The 22,075-nt window shown below is 36.6% G+C and overlaps 1 protein-coding gene across 2 annotated transcripts in view; it reads right to left on the bottom strand.

The window, feature by feature from the left end:
• Nucleotides 1–22,075, bottom strand: part of Khdrbs2 (KH RNA binding domain containing, signal transduction associated 2) — a 395,206-nt gene that overhangs the window by 203,129 nt on the left and 170,002 nt on the right. For both annotated transcript variants that reach the window (XR_003378116.1, XM_005359887.2), the window contains exon 4: nt 6,716–6,862. Coding sequence is in view for 1 of the 2 variants with exons in the window: in XM_005359887.2 (XP_005359944.1) it covers nt 6,716–6,862 (147 nt within the window). In the remaining variant the exon portion in view is untranslated. The remainder of the gene's footprint in view (nt 1–6,715; nt 6,863–22,075) is intronic.

Here is a 22,075-nt window from a genome sequence, read left to right as displayed (position 1 = left end):
AAAAAAAAAGCAATACAGAAAGCCAACATCAAATTAAATGGAGAGAAACGCAAAGCAATGCCACTAAAATGAGGAACAAGATAAGGTTGTAGACTCTCTCCATATCTATTTAATATAGTGCTTGACGTCTTAGGTAGAACACAAAGAAATCTGAAGAAGACCAAGGGGATACAAATTGAAAGGGAAGAAGTCAAAGTTTCTTTATTTGTAGATGATATGCATGTATATATAAGTAAATCTAAAAAAATTCCACTGTGGAACTCCTATAGCTGATACACATGTTCAACAAAGCATCTGAATATAAAATTAACTCCACAATATGAGTAGTCTTCCTATACACAAATGACACACATCGAGAAAGAAATTAGTGAAACATAACCTTTCACGATAGCCTCAAATAATTAAAAAAGTATGTTGCAGAAATTCTAATCAAGCAAGTGAAACTCTTATATGAAAATTTAAGTCTTAGAAGAAAGAAATTGAAGGAGATATCAGAAGATGGAATTATCTTTCATGCTCATAGATTGGTAGGATTAACATAATAAAAATGGCCATCCTACCAAAAGATATCATTAGCTTCAGTGCAATCCCTGTCAAAACTATGAGACAATTATTTACAGACTTTGAAAGGAAAACTCTCAACTTAGTATAGAAAAACAAAGAACCCAGGATATCTAAAACAACTCTGAACAATAAAATAGCTACTGGAGATCTCACTATTCCCAATTTCAAAATGTACTGCAGAGCACTTTTTATAAATTCCACATTGTACCAACACAAAACAGATACATTGATCAATGGAATCAAACTGAAAGCCCAAACATAAATCAACACATATATAGATACCTGATTTTTGACAAAGAAGCCAGGAAACACACTAGAAATAAAGACAGCATCTTTAACAATTGGTGCTGGTCAAACTGTATGACTGCATGGAGAATAATGCAAATAGATCCGTATTTATCACCCTGCACAAAATTCAAATATGAGTGGATAAAAGATCTTACCATAAAGCCAGATACACTGAACCTGATAGAAGAGGTACTCTGCATATATACAGTTGTGTGGCTTCGTCCTCTTGTGGAACTCCTATCAGTGAAAGCAGGGGCTATTTTTTCCTACTCTTTTACAGGCCTTTGGGACCCTACTTCTCACACAGAGTCACCTTGCCCAGCCTTAACACATGGGGAGATGCTTAGTCTTACTGCATCCTATTATGCCAAGTTTTGTTGATACTCATTGGAGCTCTGCCCTTTCCTAAACAGGAAAGGAAGAGCAGTGGATTGGGGGATGAGAACAGAGGGGATGAGGGGAGGGAGTAGAAGGAGAGGAGTAAGGGAAAACGGTGGTTAGAATGTAAAACAAACAAACAAACAAACAAATAAATTTTCTACACCCCCCAAAAAAAGAAAAAAAAAGATTGGCTTGGGAACTTCAAAATTCTAGGCTGTTACAAGTGAAAGCACGCACATCTGGAGAAAAACTGCTTCTAATGATACAATGTGCATGCTAAGTCTATATTCATAAATTACCACCATTACTACAAAGTGCCCATTTGAATCTTTGGACACTTGTTTTCTAGTTTCTGAGAAAGATATTTCATTCCAATAGCTACTTGCTGCCTCTTTTCTTCCCCTGTGTTCTCGGCTATGTCAATCAATTAGCAATGCTAAAGTAGTCCAGTTTTAGCAGTGATAAAACATACTGCTAATATACCTCTTCTCAAAACTAATAATGCTTTTAGCTATGTTTAAAGTCAAAGGTCTGTTATTTTTATGACTATTTAGTGAATAACAAGTGCTAATATTAGATGATAATAAATTTTTCAAATAAAACGAAAATAGGATCACAGTACCATAGCAACAAAGCATCACTCAGCAGGTAACAAATTCCTACAGCTCTTTGCTTACTTCTATTAACTCCCACGGGGTTATATCATGATTGCTTACATGAAAAGTGAGTGCTTTTCATAACAGAAGTCTGAGGAAATGCTGGGAAACATTTAGCCATCAAGAATTTGATGAGCTGGTATCAGCTTATGGGTCGTGCTTTCTTTACTGCAATGAATGTTACGTCATATTTTGCAGTTGATGATGCTCTCCTTTGCAGGCTAAAGATAGTAGAAAATGTTCATCTCCTCCCACAGTGAGCGCAAAGGCATCGGCTGGCTACCTCCCACTCTGTCTTCCCACATACCAACATCACTTGTGTTTGCTTGTGGGTTCTTGTTTAATGCATTATTTCTCCTACCTGTTCACCTGATTAAAACACTGATGTAATTTCCTTTTGAAATAAAAATATAGCGTGGATCTCATGGTAATGCTACTTATGTATCTTTTACATAATTAAATATATCTGTATAAGATATCTATGGGCAAAGTTTTATATACTTTATGTTTCAAAATGTTAAAATTTTTAGTATATGAAAATCAAGCTTCTTTCCACTCTCCGTACTGAAAGTACCTTAGTCTTCTTCCAGTTCCTCTACATCTGCTTACACGCGTAGGTGAGAGTTTCATATTCCAATTTTAGAGGTGGGACTATCCTCTGATAAACACAAAATGAGATATTCTCTACTTGCATTTATCATAAGAAGAAATTTTTACTTTTTTCTACAAGCAAATTCTCTATCCTTCACTTTTTTTTACAATTAAATCTCTTTATGTCTACAATATGGATTTCTAATATGTTAAACTGAAACTAATATTCTTAAATGTTCAATTTTAAGAAGGATGACTATCAGCAAGATAAATGTCTCATATAACTGAGAAAAGAAAAAAACCTGGTTCATATATATATGCATGTATATACACATGTGTATATTAAAGTTCAACTTTCTACCATATAGCTAACTTCAAGTGTTAACTACAGTGCATATATAACTGTATTTGTGATGTATCTATATATAATATAAATGTATAAATAGTATGAAACAACAATATAACAAAATTATTTAATATTTTCCTGAGGAATTCCAAAACCATGATAAAAATGTATAAATATTGTATGTTTCAGAATATATTCCTAGGCATTCTTTTTCAACTTCCTTCATTGTTCTTTTTCATTATGATTGATTTGAGATATTAATATAACCTGTTTCGATCATAGTCAGAGTCTACTATTATTATGTTAAATGTATATAATATTAAACTGACTCCTGATTAATTATCCTTATACCCATGAAAAATGTATCTCTCAGCCCTTATCAGAGAAGTTTCTATATGCAGTAGATGGTGATTAATGCAGAGACTCACAACTAGACAAGGTACAGAGAATAAAAGATTATGAAGTTCCCATTCCTTAATGAGATAGTAATTTACCCCCTCCTCCCAAGACTCAAAGAAAATGGTATAAAAGAAGACAGAAAGAATTTAAGGGTCGGTAGCAGTGGATGACTACAAGTAGCATTGTCTTCCAGGAACAGCAGGGCAACTGCACATATGAATTCACTGTGTCTTAGTTAGGTGAAGAGACACCACAACCATGGCAACTCTCATAAAGGAAAACATTTCAGTGGGGAGGGAACTCACTCACAGTGCAGAAGTTCAGTCCATTATCATCATGGTGAGAAATTGCAGGTGGCAAATGGGCAGACATGTGCTAGAGAAGTAGCTAAGAGTCTTACATCTTGCAGACTATAGGAAGTGATCTGAGATACTGGGTGTGGCTTGAGTATAGATGAGACCTCAAAGCCCACCTCCACGGTAACATACTTCTCCTACAAGGACACACCTATTTCAACAATGCCCCACCTCCTAAGAATGCCACTCCCTTTTGGGGACCATTTTCTTTCAAACCACCACATAGTGGTTATGAGTATGTACAAGACCCATGCAAGATTAAATTTAGGATGGAGAAGGAAGGTAGGCTGAAGTCCTGCTCATAGCCGAGGAGTTATAGGTCACTAATAGCAGCTAAGAGAGAAACAGTCAATCTTCTTCATGAGTATTGGTCTTGGTAAGTTGACCACACTCCAGAAAAGGTCTATACTGCTTTTTTTCCTTTTATTGAATTAACTTAAATATCATATTTATGAAACTAGTAAAGAGATGCACAACTATACAAAGGCATAAATTAAATATGTGTACATATGCATAAATCTGCCCACATACCTGCCTACTGCTTTAATTTACACAAAACTCTGCTTGAGATTATATGAAGCTCAAGTCAAGCAAGACAGACTTGTCAACTTACAGATTCTGAAAAAGTGCTCTGTATTATGACTTCTTATTTAGGTCACTAAAACCTTTTATTGGAGAAGGTCAATAAAATTGTCTGTTTTTCTGTTATCAAAGACTAATTTCTTTATCATAATGATGCCATGAGCCTGTCACAACAGCACTGCATAATAGAAGGCAAACGAGGAAGTAACTTTAGATTTGTAGTTGAAGAAGTTGCTGCACATGTAGATTTGAGAAAATGCTAATGGAAAGTAACTAGCCATGTAAATATTTTTTTAAGAAAAATCTTCAAAGATGTAGAGTTGTCAGTGAGCTTGCATGTTGCATAAATGAAAGTCAAAACATGTAATAACATGGGAATGGGACAACTCTACTAGAAAGAAGAAGTCCCAGAATATCAGGGGCAAGGGGGAAACCACATTTACAGGCACACATGGATCACAGATGTGGCCAGATTGCGTTTGCCTTACTTGTTTTTCTACTGAATTTGGTCAGTCATTTCAATAGTTAAACTACAATCAGACAAACACTGTCAAGCGAGATGATCAATGATAATGATACAATGGTGGCCCAGAAATAAATTTCCAACTTTGTTTAGTATAAATGTTTCAGTGAGTAAGATAGGAATGAAGTTATTGCAAGGTATAATATATGAGAAAGTAATTCATGTCACAGATATTTACTACATAAGTAGGTTAACATAGCCTACAGTCTATGCTATATGCTATGATATAATATGTCTATATATCAAAGACATATTACAAGTAATGTTATATGGACTGAGAAAGTTCTACTTAGAAATATAATGTAAAAATATGTGTGTAGGAAAAATATGCAAATAGGAATCTATGCATAAAATAAAAATTAGGGAAAATACTAGCCATGTATTTGAAGGAGAGTAGGGAATAGTATATGAGAGGGTTTGGAGGGAGGAAAGAAATGGAAAAATCTGTATTTGTGTCATAAATGTATTTATATTATATGTATGCCTATATACATATACATATATAATATTCCAAATAAAAAGACTTATTACACTGTCTAACATATTTTACCTCATAAAATTATCTAAAGATATTTCTATTATAATATATATAAACAGTTTTTCCTATTTTTTATTATTTTTAAACCCTTTGCATGTACTATCCTGTTTAATATTCATAATAGTTGTGACTGGTGAGTAAGTTATGATCATTTTCATTTTAAAGATCAATAAACTGATGCTATAAACATTTAAGTAACTTATCTAAAGCTGTACAATGAAATTGTGATACAAACAGACCTGGCTTCATTATACATATGTTTATCTGGTCTGCTCCTAACTAAATAGACTGAAATGCCTTATTCAGCTTAGGACTAAATATTTTATTGGAAAACCAAAGGAACAAATAATATAGCATCATCAATCTTCAGAATGAGATCTATTTAGGTAGGTTTACAGATGAGACTCATATACTAACTATGCACCTGCAATTAAGAAATACTCAACCTAGGATGCCATTATTCTATAATTGTGTCTTGATGAAGATTTAGGTTGGGACTGGACTTGTAACTAGAAAATGTGGCCGGACCTTAATGCTGTGCACTTAGCGAATTCTCTGATATTTTTCCTTTCTAATACCACTACTAATCAGTCGATCTTATCTGCCAGCCACCTTCTCTGAGGTTTTCACTGAGTTTTTTTTTTTTTTCATTTGCAGAATAATCTCAGTTATCTATGCTCTGGGCTGAGAATCTTTCCAAGATCTTCCGGGAACTTTACCCAGCATTCTTTCAGTATCTCACCATCAGTCTCAAGCCTTTTGGCAAGCTTTCTACGGAAGCACTTGTTTCTAGAATGCTCAATTGTCAACCTTAAGACTTCATGCGTTTATGTTCCTCTGTTTCTTAGGAAATCAGTAGAGAACTCTACTCAACTCGCTGCTGAATTTGCCACCTTACTAAATGAGCATCATCTAGTCTCATATTGTCTGGTGAGTATACATTTCTAAATTCCTAAATTAACATATATCTACCTCTATTAATATTATCATATACTATATTTTGTATCTGCTAGAACCTGAAAAACTACCACATAAAAGGCACTTGTCATTATTAAAATACTATCATTGTCTTACTATAAATAATACATATACAATCACATCCTTTTTATTCTTTTTTACTATGTTTTCCTACTAATTATAAATTATCAAAATACATGTCGGGGGTTAAAACAGTGGATGGTGACATAAATCATGTATTTTTGCTTGTGCATTTTTCTTATTATTGTTTCTGGCTCAATTTCCTATGGTGTATACTATGCAACCGGCTTATGATGAATGCTTGTGTCAGACTAGTAGAAAGTGCCAACATGCCAGTTCTTATAACAAATGTCTTGTGTTGTTCTCTATTTATTTAAGATTTGCATCAAATCTACACATAGATAATTAATGTACAGCATGAATTTCCTTCCAAAAAGTCAGTAGAGATCAAAGACACAATTTAAAATAGGAATGGATAAGAAACTGTTTGTAAAATAAAAAAAAATCACTTACAGGAACCAGGAATTTTTTAATCTCCTCCAAGGCATGACTCATCCGTGAATAAGCTTCCCCGGGTGGAGCAAACACTTCAATTAATACATGCAGTTCGTCGCTCAGGTGTGCATACTTGGCCTCCCCGCTCTTCCTCAACTCTTCTTCCTGTGAAAAGAATATTTTTAGAAATACAGATCTACTCATTTTCATTGATTTTACATTTCCTGAGATTATGACAAAGGACCACAATTTAAGTAGATTTTCCAAAAGTAGAAAGAAACTCTTGGAGAAATGATAATGTGATGCAAGCCAGTTAACAATTTTCAAATCAGTCTTCGGAGTTGGAATCATCCACAACAGAATTTAATCAGGTAGGTGAAATGATAAGCGACTGAAGGCAAGACACCTAAGTGCCATTAACCTTTGCACATACATTGTGATATTTTTGAAGGACAAGCTTCCTTTGTATGCAGTATATCTCTGTCTCTATCTATCTATCTATCTATCTATCTATCTATCTATCTATCTATCTATCTATCTATCTATCTATCTATCTATCTATCTATCTATCTACTTAATGGTACTTGCTGTTCTGGTAGATGATAGAAAAATCTGATAACACATACTGGGCAAATTACATTAATCTGAATTCACCTGTAAATCCAGCTCTTCTATTACACACACACACACACACACACGTCAAGAGCAAAGCTTAAGAGAAACCTGCATTCAAGCTGCCTGTTTATTGGTTTAGCTACCTTTTTTTTCACCCTTATACAGTGCATGGCATAGCCTAGGGAATGGGTTCATCTACAGTGGGCTGAGTCAACTAACAATGAAGACAATCCCTCAAGGATTTGTCCACAGGTTTATGTAAGATTCAGGCAAGACTCCCTTCCCTGGTGATGCTTCATTGCAGCAAGCTGGCATTTAAAAATCAGGCATCATGCCCTAATTTACTAAAGATCCCCTGAAAAAAGTTCAACTATACCTTAAAGGAGCACAATGTGTGACCTGAAGCAGGCATATTGCTATACAAATCCAGAAGGGTCTGAACAATGTACATCAGGGGACACCTCCAGCAAAGGGAGAGTCCTCTCCCACCCACTGAATCACTGGTGCTCAACTTGATTTACTACAAAATAATGAGTAATAGGTACTTCCTTGATGCTGAATAAACATAATGTTCTATAATAGTATAGAACATTAGACAAGAGGATGATTAGAATTTCTTCTATCGTTAAAATTTTGTAACTCACCTATAGCTTGCATTCAGTTCTGATAGTAAGTGTTTGAAAATACTGTTTCCCAAACAATTTGTCTTCTGTGATGAATTTCCAGGATAAGAAACTTTGAAAAGAGCAGAGTAGAAAAAAAGGAAAGAATTTTGGAGACTGTGCAGTCAAGATGTGAATTAATAGCCACGGTATTTTTTATATGTGGTATGCGAGCCTAGATACTTAAGTGTGAGCTTTAATATTTCGTCTGGAAAACAGGATAAACTAGGTTGTTGTAGTGACACAGCCTATAACATGCTACATTGGAGCAATAGCAAGGGAAGACAGCATTCCAAATCCAATGGACGAAAGACTGAGATCTTCTCCCACCTTACAAGAATGTAAAGATAAATGATAAACCAGTAAGCCAGCTCTAGATTTCCTATGGCAGCATAGGGCACCCAGATTAGCATGGCCCTGGTGGCATCAAAGCCCCCCGATAGCAACATGGTCTCAGATGTCTGACTGGATGCTGTGTATCTGCAAAGTACTTGATAGTAACAGAAGCCATGAACTTTATCCCAGACTCCAGCTGCTGCAACGCTATGAACCCAGACATGCCATAGGCAGCATTCCATGCCTGGAGATCTCCAAGGCCCCAGGTGGCAGCATAGGCTACCCAGATCAGTGTGGCCCCAGCATCATAATGGGCCTTGCACAGCATCCCCAAGGTTATTGTTGGTCACAGGGGCCATGAACACAACTCAGACCCTGGCTGCTGTAGGGTCAAGGATCCAGACATGTTCTTGGGAGAAGACCTTGTCTGGACAACAACATGGCCCCAGTTGAGAGCACAGGCCACTCAGATCATCATGGCCCTGGCAGCATTTGAATTCTTTAAATTTCTGGAATGTGATCTATCTGACTACCAAGTCAACTGTGTATTTTAACATATAATTCACTTGAGAGAATATTATCTCAAAAGATATGAATAAAATGTTGCTTTAATAAAAGGAAGAGTTTGAGTTTGATGCTAATTTAGGTATTAAGTAAATTCAATGAATAACATGTTAAGGGGTTATATTCTTGAATAATATTTTAAATCAAAATTTCAAATATTCTGGGAAAATGAGAAAAAATGTCATCATTTTGTGTCTTAGATTCTTCATATGAAATGACTTAGGCTCGGTGGATCACACAAAAGACAGCTGACCCTGTTGGCAGAATGGTGTGCCAGGCTTACAGACAGCCATGCTCTGTATCTTCATGAGGTACAGTTTAAAATAGTGACGTACCATAGGCAGGGAGGCTAATACATCAGACTTCTGACCCTGTTCGTCAACCAGGGTTGCAGACAGTCATGCTGTGTATTTTCATAGGGTACAGAGAAGGCTCTGGTTTCTTCTTTTGCTAATAAGAGCACTGATCCCAGCATAAGAGTTTTATTCCTATGCCCCCTCTCAAGTTCTTTAACCTTAGCAATCAGAATAGGGATCTGTGATTTTAGTTCAGGAACGCACACCCATTTCCCCCACTGTACTAAGTACACTTTCCTAAGCTGTCCTAATATCTGAATAACTTATGAGGCTATCATCCACAGTATGTTATAACATGGCCATGTTATGGTGAAAGAAGAAACAGTGTGGAGGTTGACAGCCTAGTTTGTTTCATGGGAACCATTGTTAATAATCCAAGTTTTTCCATATATTACCATATAAATTCGGCAAGGTTTTGATTTCACTATTTGGGATGTCTAACTGCTTACCCACAAAATACTGAAAAGTGGTAAGAATAATAAATCACATAGCAAGAAGTAAACACACATGCCTATTGCTAAATGTTCTTATCATACATATTTCATGTTTAAAACAATAAATCAAAGGAGTTCATGCCCTCTAAGATCAAAATCAATTTTCCGTAAGTAGCTTTTCTAGTGACACAAACAAACTAGATAACAGAAAAGTTGAAAATGCATTATGTACAGTATGTGCTGTTTTATACCTTGGTTTTTACTTTAGTAATCATTATTGTCATATTTTATCCTAAGAGTTATAACTTCGTCAAGTGCTTCTTGTAGGCTTTTTCTTCTTAATGCCCCAGGGATAATTCTTCTAACATAAAACCTCTTCAGAAATAAATAAGTCTATTGTCTGCAGAACTTTCACCATCAAGAAGTTCAAATAAACACATATTTATTATTCATATTGTGGCCTGAATGGGATTTGTATAAGCCCCCAGCTTAAAAGCATTTTTAAAAAGCATATGTGGGAAAATTTTAAGTCAGTATAAATAAGTAGTGCAAATTATATACACAAAAATTATATACACACAAATTATATACAAACAAGTACATAGTACAGAAGTAATCACTATGTTCTAAGCAGTATCTCAACCCTGGTAATATGTACTTTCAAATACCTGGTTGTTTGTCCAGCTTGTGGTAAGAGTTCTTCTAGACTAAGGCCTTCCATATTCTAAGTAGTCAGTTTTATGAGGGGAATCACTTCAAGGTTACACATTTCACGCACAGTAGGTTTGCAAAAGGCACAGTTTAGGAAAATGCTGAAGGAAGCACAACTAACTGGCTGTTTTAGTTAAGATCTCCCTTGTTGCAATGAAACACAATGGTAAAAAAGCAAGTTGGGAGGAAATGGTTTATTCTGCTTACACTTTCATATTGCTGTTCATCATCAACAGGAGTCAGGACAGGAACACAAGCAAGACAGGAACTTAGAGGCAGGAATGGATAAAAAAAAACATGGAGGGGTCCTGCTTACTGGCTTGCTCTCCATGGTTTGCTCCCTGCTTTCTTATAGAGACCAGGACCACCAGCCCAGGGAAAGCAGAACCCACAATGGGCTGGGATTTCCTCCATCAATCATTAATTTAAAAAATGCTGTTGGAGGATGCTGCTTGTTGGTTTCCAGCTGCTCAGCCCCAAAATAATAACACAGAAACCTTATTATTTAAATCACTGTGTGGCCCATTAGTTCTAGTTTCTTATTGGTTAACTCTTACATATTAATTTAACCCACTTCTGCTAATCTGTGTATTGCCACGTGGCTGTGGTTTACAGAGTAAAGTTCCAGCATCTGTCTCCAATGGGGCTATATGGCTTCTCTCTGAACTCTGCCCTTCTTTCTCCCAGAATCCAGTTTAGTTTTCTCTGCCTAGCTAAGTTCTGTCTTGCTATAGGTCCAAAGCAGTTTCTTTATTAATCAATGGCATTCACAGAATACAAAGGGGAATCCCACATCACCTGTATTATACTTTTTGCTCAAATTTGCTTTCACTATCTAGTATATTTTTTAGTTCAAAATGAACTTTAGAATGCGTTTTTACATTCATGTGAAGAATGAAACAGGGATTTTCACTGGGATAATATTAACTCTAAATTGATCTTGGTATAATGGTCATTTTATAATATTAATTCTATGATTTTATGAGCACAAGTATGCCTTTTGTCTTATAGTGTCTTTCTCCAATCTCTTTTGAGATTTGAACTTTGCATTGTAGAAGACTTTCATAGGGACAATGGATGCAATATTTGAGTGACCAGAGCTAAATCTGGGAGTACGGAGATAGAAGGGGAGATCTAGGTCCTAGGATTTAATTAATACAGTTTCTGTGTGATTACTTTTAGGCCCGAGAGGCTGGGAATCAACAATCAGCCTCCTTACAACATACAGGAAAGATTACTATGCTAGATATTTCAAGCTATTTTACAGAGCTCTCGTAATAAAAACAGCATAGTACTGCCATTCGAAAAGACAAGAAGATTAATACAATAAAACAGAAAACCCAAACATGACTGTACATAACTATAGACATCTGATGTTTGACAAAGATACCAAAAATACACACTGGAGAAAATAAAAAATCTTAAACAAATGTTGCTAGGGAAACTGGATATCCACTAGAGAAAATTTCACTTAGCACTGTGTTTATCACTTTACCGAAAAATCAGGTACAAATAGATCAAGGGCCTCAATGTGAAACCTAAAGCACTGAAACTTCTAGAAGAAAACATACTCAGTAACCCACAAAATATAGGTGTAAGATAGAACTTTCTGAATAGGGATCCATTTGCTCAGTAATTAAGGCCCATAACCAACAACTGATCCTCAGAAAATGAAACAATTAATTGATTGAAGTAGTAGCACAAAGAGTGGGAGAGAATCTTTGCCAGCTATACATTTGGCAGATGATTAATATCCAGCATATATAAATAATTTTCAAAATGTCAAGAAAACAAATGACCCAATTAAAAAGTGGGCTGTATATCAGAGGAGTTATTTTTCAAAAGAAGAAATTAAAATGGATAAGAAATGTCTTTAAAATGTTCAATAGTGTTTGAGAATGCAGCGTAAGAGTTGAAAACACTTACTGCTCTTTTTGAGAAACTGGGTTTAGTTTCTAGCACCCACATGAAGCAGATAACAACCTCTGATAATAACCAGCCATGGGATCCAATGCCCTCTTCTGGACTCCATGGGTACCTGCATCCATGCAGTGCACATAAACTCATGCATGCATGCACATAGACATATACATAAATAAAATAAATATTTTGAAATACTATGTTGAAAATTCTCAGTGGTTAGAGAAATGCAAATTCAAGTATTGTGAGATTTCATCTTACTCTAATCAAAATGGTTAAATCAAGAAAACATCCAATAATTATAGAATATTACTTTAAGATATATTGTTTTTGTTTTGTTGCATTTGTTTAACTCTGTGAAGCTGTTATACTTGGCTTGTCTAAAATATCTGATGATATAATAAAGAGCTGACGGGCCAATAGCGAGGCATGAGAAAAGGTAGGCCATCTTGCAGGGAGAGGAATGGAAAGAGAAAAAGTGAGGTATACAGAAAAAAGAGAAGGAAAAGGCCCAGAGGCAAAAGGTAGATGGGATAAATTAAGAAAAGCTGGCAAGAAACAAGCCAAGTGAAGGCCAGGAGTTTATAAGAAAGTATAAGCCTCCACGTAATTTATTTGGAAGCTGGGTGTTGCCTCCCCCTCCCCCCAAAAAAGCCTAAAGAGGCAAAGAGTGAAGAATAAAAAAAAAAACTGACATTTTGGCTTTCCAATGTGGGGCTAGAGTCAAAGAAAATACAACAGCAGACAGTGCATGCTGTGGATTAAATGGGGAAAGTATTCACTGTTGGTGAAAATGTAAAGTAGAAAGACCTAATCTTATATTATCCAGTGGATTAAATCAAGACAATGACTGAGATCATGTACACATTCAAGAAAATTAAGTGTGAAGGAAACTCCATGAATATGTGAAGAGAAAAACAGAAGTAAAAGAGGTGGAAGACAGTGGCCCTAACTAACTGTGGAATGGTCAATCCTAATGGATATATCTACAGCACAATTCTTTTTTTTTTCAAAAATTTACACTTCCTCCACACCTCCCATTCCCCTCCTGCTCCTAAACTCACCCTCCTCCCTCCCCCTCCCTCCTTAAGAGAGGGCAGGGAATCCTGCCCTGTGGGAAGTCCAAGACCCCTTCCCACAACAGAGAAGCTTCACCTTTCACAATAGCCACAAATAGCATAAAGTATTTTGGGGTAACAATAACCAAGGAAGTGAAAGATCTATTTGACAAGAATTTTAAGGCTTGAAGAAAGAAATTGAAGAGGACACCAGAAAATAAAAGGATCTCCCATGCTTTTGGATGGGTGGTAGCAACATATTAAGAATGGCAATTCTACAGCACAATTCTTATTGCAGACACAGGGAACACCCTGTAAGGGGAACAGGAACAGTGCAAAAGACAGAGAACCAAGTTGTCTGTTGTGAGAGAATGTGTTCTGTATCTGACAGAAAAGCTGCATTCATGAAATCTCAAAATTCCTACAGTGAAAACAGCAATGATATGCAGATGTGAGTAGAGGAAGTTTCCCAAGGTGTGACTCAAAAATGAAGAGTTACAGACATCACTGATGCTCTAAGAGGCAGAAGGAAGCTTCTCTGGGTACAAGTTCCCTGGTAGGTTATCCACTTCCAGGTATTAGTCCTAAAAACATACACAAAGAGCTACACCAAATGGACTCAGCAGACTGTTTTTAAATGCACACACACACACACAAAACACACACACACACACACACACACTTGAATAAATTAAAAAGTGGTAATGAATTTGAGAGGATTTTGAAGGATTTAGGAAGAAGTGAATGGGGAAGAGGAAGGGATATAAATGATTCCATACAGTGCTCATATATGAAATTCTCAAAAAAATGAAAAAGTGAATCATACCACAGTGTCTTTACTGAAAAAAAAAAAAAAAACTTAAGCTGATACCATTCCACAAATTGAATTAAGAAAACTATGACTGGAATCAGGCAGACTTCCAAGAAAATTAAATGTGACATAAATTTAATAAACAAACAAAAGTAACAGAGGAAATAAGATTTGGAGATGGATCCAAGAATGTTAATATCTAAGTAGTAGGCTTTCCACAGTGAGAGCAGATTGTAGAGAATAAGAATAACTTCAGATTTTAAAAATTAATTTTGTTCTGACAGTGGTTAAAGGAAATGGGGAAGGAACTAATACTATGGACTTTCAGTGAAAACTCTGGAGTAATTTTATGTTTCCTTTATTTTTTATTTGAGACAGGGTCTGGCTAAGTGATCTGGGTTAACTTGGAATCTACTACATATAGCCCCGGTTGGTCTCTAATGTGTCATCTTCCTATCTTACCCACGATGAATATTAGCACATAAATGCCTGGCTTAAAAATCTATGAATAAACCAAATCAACCAAAATTCTATGGTTGATTTTAGAAATCACTCCTATAGGGGAACACTAAGTGGCAGCGGACTTCTAAATGAAGTTGAATTTAGAAAGAGACATAATAAAACACCTACCAAATTACGTAGTATTGCAAGTTTCATGTAATACTCAAGAAATATCACCCAACAGTTGATAACCCTTCTTAAGCACTGAGAAATTATTTATTTATTTAATGTGAATGAATGCTTTGGTCGCATGTGTCTGTGCACCATGTGTGTGGATTGCTTACAGAGACCAGAAGAGGGAGTTGGATACCCTGGAACTGGAGTTACAAAAGGTTGTGACACCATATGCAGATGCTCAAAATCAAAACCAAATACTCCAGATGAAGAGTGGTCCTGGCCACTGAGCAATCTCTCCAGCCTCTATAATTTATTCATTTATAAAACTGATACACTGTTGTGTGTTTGTGTGCATGAGTCCCCAGGCACATAAGCATAGTGTGTGTCAGGGTGTATATGTTAAGGTAAGATGACAAGTCTTGGGATGAGGATCTCTCTTTCCACCAAATAAAGAATTTTTGCATAAGCAAAACAAACGCTGCTTACTAAGAGAGAGGGTCAATTTGGGAAGAACTGCTGACTCTTAGAGAATTGTGTTTGTTTTCCATTCCAAGAAGAAATATCCTCAAGGAAGGAAAGGCCAAAAGAGGTCTGGGACTGGCATTTTGTACACTGGAATTTGGCTAAGGATGAAATATATCCTGAAAAGAAGACTGAGCCAGTTAAGTGAATATAGATGGCTAGTTGGTGAGGGGATCTAAGCGAAGCACCTGCAACCTGATTGGCACGGCCAGAGCCTCTCCTTATCTCAAGCTGCTGACAGAGCAGCCGTCACTGTCAAACACCATGGGAAAACAAAATACTGTAAGTCCCAGATGTCTGTTTGCAGCAGAGCAAACCCTGCTTCTCAAAGACATTTTCGAGGGAGGACATAAATTTGGGAAAAAAAAATTTCAATAAAAACAAAAACCCTACACCTTGTGCAAGAGACAGAAGTTGGCTACAAAATGAGAAGTGGCCCTCTGGGCTAAAGTGCACTGACTGAGAAACAGAGAGGGAAATAATAAGACAACACAACATTTTGTAGAGTTGTTTAGTTTTTCCCCCACAGGGAAGGCCATAGCTGCAGACAGATCAATTTGCTCTTGACAATGCAGTGTGGAGTGCTGCACTTTGATCAAATGCATTATGCTGTTTATCAGACAACCAGACAGAGGAGCGAACACCATTAGGAGCTACAAAGTGGCTAACCACTGACGAGAATATCCCTGGCATCGTGTGAAAGGGCATGCGCATTATAGCACAGATTCAAGGTCAGTCAACGACAAGAGCAGAAGAATATGTACTGCCCACTCCTACCTTAGGGAAATCACTGTTGATCATATTTGTCATACATAAAGCCTCCAGTGACATCTTGTTTAACTAAAGCTCAACAATTTTAACTTGGAGTTCACCTCGCTACCAACTGACACTGGCTTAGTTAGCCAGTTTCCCCGTCTGTTATCCCTTTTGCAGACACCAGTTTCAACTGCAAGAAAATCCTTACCCTCTCTGAAGTAATTACCCCTTTTCTGGTCCATATTGACCTTTGTTCTTGCAAGGTTCAGATCAACTCTGTTCATCTGGACTCCAGAGAGTCAGCAATGTGGAAAGGATTGTTCCTCAGCATCCTAAGTAAGGCAAATGATATTATAGCATACATGTTTGATCATGTCTTACCAATATCAGATGCTGGGGAGGAATGGACTCTGAAAGTAGAGCCGGGGACTCAAGTGGCAGGGGACGGAGCCAGTGGTTGTCAGCTGCAGCCGCCAGCCTACCACCAGGATGGATTGGATGCTCTCAGCTGTCAGAGATGAAGCAGCCTGGAAGGAAATGTGAAAACCACACCTGGACAGAAACTGCCATGGAGAAACCTGAGAAGCATCTGGGCAGGGAACAGGCTGCAGACTAGACGTACCCTGAAGATGAGCTGCCATGTCAGCAGCAGGACAACGCAGGACGGAAACCGCAGCAGCAGTTCTAGAGGAGGAAGGTGGTCTCATAAGAATGTCCCACAGCAACTGGGAACCAACAGAAACTACAAGATGCCTTTTTTACAGCTAAGAACCAGCTTCCTACCTAAGGATCTGATTGGAAACATCTTTACATGGCTCAGCTATCTGCCCGTCCCTGTGCAAGCCCAAGAGCTCTGAGTTGATTGGCCCACTTTTAATCCTCATTCACTCAACAGGGCCAAATTGTCTTTGTATAAGAAAGTGTGCATTCACGTTGAACAGAAAGACTCTCACTGATGTATTCCAGTTATCACCCCCATTTGAGTGACTTGTTTTTTTTTTTTATTACATTTAAAGTTGTTAATCCTGAGTTAATAAAGTCAACTTTCGTTTAGCATATACTGCCTGTACATGCCATTCTGGAGAAGGCGAGACAAGAACAAGGTAAAAAAACAGAATTGATTCTTTTGTTGGCAATGGCCTGTATTTCAAAACTGACTCCATAGGATTTCTTCTGTTGGCATCCGGCTGATACTTTTGTGTGTGTGTGAGTGTGTGCACATGCAAAGACATGGAAACATAAACTAGGGCAGACTATAGCTAAGTAATACTTCTTAAATAAAATCTAAATGGCAAAGAGAATATGTAACCTTTACATTTATGTGTATGAATTGTTTTCACTTAAATAGAAAAGAAAATTCGTATGAGCTGGAAAACTTTTCCAGGATGCTATAAAAATTTCACGCTACAAAGTGCTGAAACTAAGAGATTTTGTGTGCTCAGTCCCAAATAAGATATTTTATCAACCCTACCAACCTCCTTCACCCCCTAGGCTAGGGTAACATTTTGGAAGAAGAGATGATAATGATGTAAGAGCCAAAGAATGCAGAGGAGTGCTTTAAAATGCTTTCTTCTGCACATGATATGGCTATCACTGCATTCACGAACTAACAGTAGCCATGGCCACAGACACAAGATCTGCACAAGATCTAGCAAGAAAAATTTAAGCATGTATGGAAGAGCTCCTCTGCTTACCTATTACCATACTGTGGAACTATTGATCAGTAACAGCTGCTGTGAGCTGGAGATTCATTCTTCCTCATCGAAGGTCAAGCCACTGTTAGGTTTCCCATGCCCCAGTGGATATATCCACATCTATGCACAGATGATCTAACTAGACTTGTGGGGTTATCAACAACAGCAACAACAATGAAGCAAGATAAGTTAGGAGGATGTACTTTGAATATGAATTGCTATACTCACAGGCTCATATCTGTGGCTCTTTGATATCTGGGGTTTCAATTTCAAAGGGCTTATGCATGTTTAAAAACTTGGTCTCTAGCTGGGGGAAGTGATTAGGAGGGTCATAGAAACTTAAGGAGGTGGAGCCTTGCTAGAGAAAGTATTTCTTTGTATGGATAGAATATGATGATCAGTTGACTTCCTGACTTTCATTTCTTTGCTGTCATGAAGGACTACATCATTCTGTTAACTATTAGCCACAACAAACCTGGTTTTCCATACATTTCATTGTGTATTTTATCACAACAACAAAAAAGTAGCTAATAGAAGAGTTAAGGAAAATGGGAATTGGATAATATCACATTTTGATATATATGTATGTATGAAAATTTCAAAAAATATAATAAGAATAAGAAAAAATACATTGACTTTTGAAATATTATCTTATTACATGAATTTCCTATTTCAATCCTGATTCTTCTTTTTAACAAAAGAACCCGTGATTTAGTAGAAAGTGTTTTTATGCAGGTGGCAAAAAGGAAATGCAAAAATGTAAACATTTTCATGTATACCAATAATCTTTCAAGGGAATATGATTGTATCAGTGACTGATAATTCTACCAGTACATCATTTTTCTGGTGTGTTCATCTCTGTTCCTTTTTATGAGCTGTCTGAATGTCCCATAGAGTACTGGTATACATGCACAAGGCTACAGAGAACTTCCTGAGAGCACAGAAGAGTTACAAGACATGGAAGAAAATACTTGTGATGTCTGAATAATGGCTTCAAGGGCCAGAGCATGCCAGGAGGCTCTCAACCAGCTACAAAAGTTCTGTCTTGACTGAAAAATGTGTTTGAAAAACAACAAAAGGCTTTAAAATTGATTTTTTTGGGGGGAAAAAAGTATAAAACCGTGTGTAAGAATTCAGATCTACTTGTAAGTTCCTCAGGATACTGCACACTTTCTGGATGTCTTGCTGCACATAATCCAGCAATGTCTTCTTTTGTTTTGTTTTTGTTGTATTTTTTTAGAATTGCAAAAGTTCCCTGTTGGGCTCTGCCAGGTTTTATTTATTTATTATGTTATCCTAAGAAGTGAGCATCTGAATATATAATGTGAATAGAATGGAAAAAAGGAATCAAAATAGTTTAAAGCTTTAGGTGTCTATTACATAGAACTGATAATTAGAAATTAAATGAAAAGATATTAATTTTTGGCCAAATCTACCACACATATACCCTTACCTCTACTACACAGGCCCATCTCTGTGGGCCTGTGGTTATTTTGTGTCTGGGCAATTGCAAACAAGCGGCCTTCCTACAACAATTATGTACAAGGAAACATCTGTAGTAAGACAGGTATAACACACCAGGTAAATTACAAGACCTGCTCTTGATGCTCACAGAAATTCCAACAAAACCTTAGTTTAAAGATAATTTTTTTTCCAATGAAAGGTTATCTAATAGAAAGATGCACTTCATTTAAAGTTCCCAGTTAGAATGAGAATAGCATCATGATAAACTTCACATCTAAGAGTAGAACTCTCAGGTCAGCACAAACCATCAATGGAGGACTTCTAGCTCAGAGGTAAACTCTGGACAAAGAGAATTTAGCTGCTTATTTAAAGACCATCTATCATTCATTTCTCTTGATACAGTCTCGGTCTACTTGGAAAATAAACATGTAGGTAGTTCACAATGGGTCTGCTCTGGTCAATAACTTCATATGAATATATTCAACATGTGAAGGTGGTGTGTTATGGGATTCAGGAGAGACCCTGACCTGAAAAAGTTTACTATTAATGTGCAAACCTAAAGTATTTACATATAAAGAACACTGCTCTGTGAGACAGCTCAGAAGAAGTTTACTAATGGACATCATGTGCCCATTCAGCAATTCATATGGGTCCACAATGGCTTATTTTGGGGCAGGCTAGCAATTTACTCTGTCGACTGAGGTATTATTTTTTTTTGTGAAAGAAGATAAAAAGAGATAAAAAATGTTTATTAACTTAGCAACTAAAGTTTCAAATAGAGGGGTAGGATAATATATCATTCCTGTAGGATGATACATTAATTGAAAAAAATGTGATCTGGAGGCAATTTAGGGCTGAGTAAATGAACTTGGAGTTCTGCTGGATGGGTAGCTCCTAAAGCAATAAATAAAATGAATGAGACTATATATAAAGTGGGAAGAATAAAACAAACATGTTGGAGAAACACGATAATAAGGTTTAAATATAGGGAAATACAGGTAAAGATGAGGTAAAACAAGATGGAGAAGCAAAAGATATATGTTGACAGAGATTTCTGTCCCACCAGATCGGGCACTTGTTCAGTCCCAAAGAAATACACAGCATTCTACATTAATCATAAACTGGTTTGCCTATTAACTCAGGCGTATTAACTCCTATAACTTACATTAGCCCATATTCATGTCTGTGTTAGCCACAGGCTTGGTATCTTTTTCAGAGGGGCAGTCACATCTCGCTTCCTCTGTGTCTGGATGACGACTGCAGACTGCATCTTTCCTCTTTCCAGAATTCTTCTATTCTCATTGCCCGGCCTCTACTTCCTACCAAGCTACCGGCCAATCAGCATTTTATTAAACAAGTACAAGAAACAAATCTTTACAGGCTAAAACCATTGTCCCACAGCACTTCCTCCCCTTTCCAAAGCAAGAACTCTTAATTGAATCTACCTTGTTTCGTTGTTTTCCTGACCATTATCCACAAAACATGTAACCAACACTATAAACAAAGAAAAACATCCATAATCCATTTTTGGGAATGCGGGCATAGTTTTCCAAGCTACTTCCTACTGATTGGGAAGTGCTGATAATCTTACAGGAACCTATAGAAAATTTAGAATTATGGTTAAGTCCTGAATGGAATATTCTCTAAGGCTTGATCATCTCACTCAGCAATCTTGAAACTGTTCTGGATGTAGAACTCAGACATCTGGGGCATCCTCTCTTAATGAAGATTTCTCAGGAAGTCTTCCTTGATCAAACCTGATTTTTCTTAACCCTGAATGAATCCACATCCTCTCACTTCATGAGGAAACAAAGTAACATAGCTTTTGACTTAAATTTTGAAGTCAAGGCATTCTCAAATATATATGTTAGATTATTCCAACAGCATTTATAATCAAATATCTTTTAGTAATTTTTCTCCTTCCTCAGCGATCAAACAATTTAAAGACAACACAATAATGTACCCCCTGAAGAATCTCCAATAGGAGCAAATGGTCCAGATAATACAAAATTTCAGAGGCCCTCTGTTGGAGTTTTCTCTGAATTCTGCATCCAGAAAAAGTTTAAAGATTGCTGGCTAAGATGATCAAGCCTCACAGAATATTCTATTAAGGACTTAACTATAATTCAAAATTTTCTTTAGGTCCCCTTAAAATTAATAGCACCCCAAATCAGCAGAGTCTAGATTATGTATATTATTGTGTTGTGTTTTCTTTGAATTTTTGACTGTGAATGAGCTAAGTACAGAGAGATATTTTATTGTATGGGCTGCTAAGCTAAACCTAAATATATATTTTAAAGGTCTTGATTTCAAAACTTGGGTCTAAGGATATATTGCTTTGGAAAAGAGGTTCTGCTTTTGTTTCCATAGATGATGAGAACCTATGTATTCATTTCAAACTTGTGTGGTTTGGGGGACCAAGACCCCCCAAAAGGTCACAGTGAACACTGCCAAATTTACTTTACCCAACAAAAAGCGAGAAGCAGTTTAGAGAGAACTAAACCCTAATTTCCAAATATTGTTTGTAAATGTTTGTTTACACTTAAAGTGGGATATGGTATAAATATGAATACTTTGCTTTGGTGTGGACCTAGGTGTAGTGATATAAACTTTAGGCCAATTCTGTTATATGTATATTTCTGCTCTTGATTAAGGTATTGAGTTTGTGCAACTCACTTCAAAAGGATTATGGATGTTTTTCTTTCTTTAGAGTGTTGGTTACAAGTTTATGAATAATGATCAGAAAGAAAGCTAAACAAGGGAGATTTGATTTTGAGTTCTTATTTTGAAAAAAATGGTGGGGGGTGCTGTGGGACAATGGTTTTACCCTGTAAAGATTTGTTTCTTGTACTTGTTT

The sequence above is a fragment of the Microtus ochrogaster genome, linkage group LG2 (assembly GCF_000317375.1).
Source record: "Microtus ochrogaster isolate Prairie Vole_2 linkage group LG2, MicOch1.0, whole genome shotgun sequence".
Taxonomy (NCBI): Eukaryota; Metazoa; Chordata; class Mammalia; order Rodentia; family Cricetidae; genus Microtus; species Microtus ochrogaster.
The sequence above is the reverse complement of the archived record's forward strand: the minus strand, read 5'-3'. Positions and strand labels throughout refer to the sequence as shown.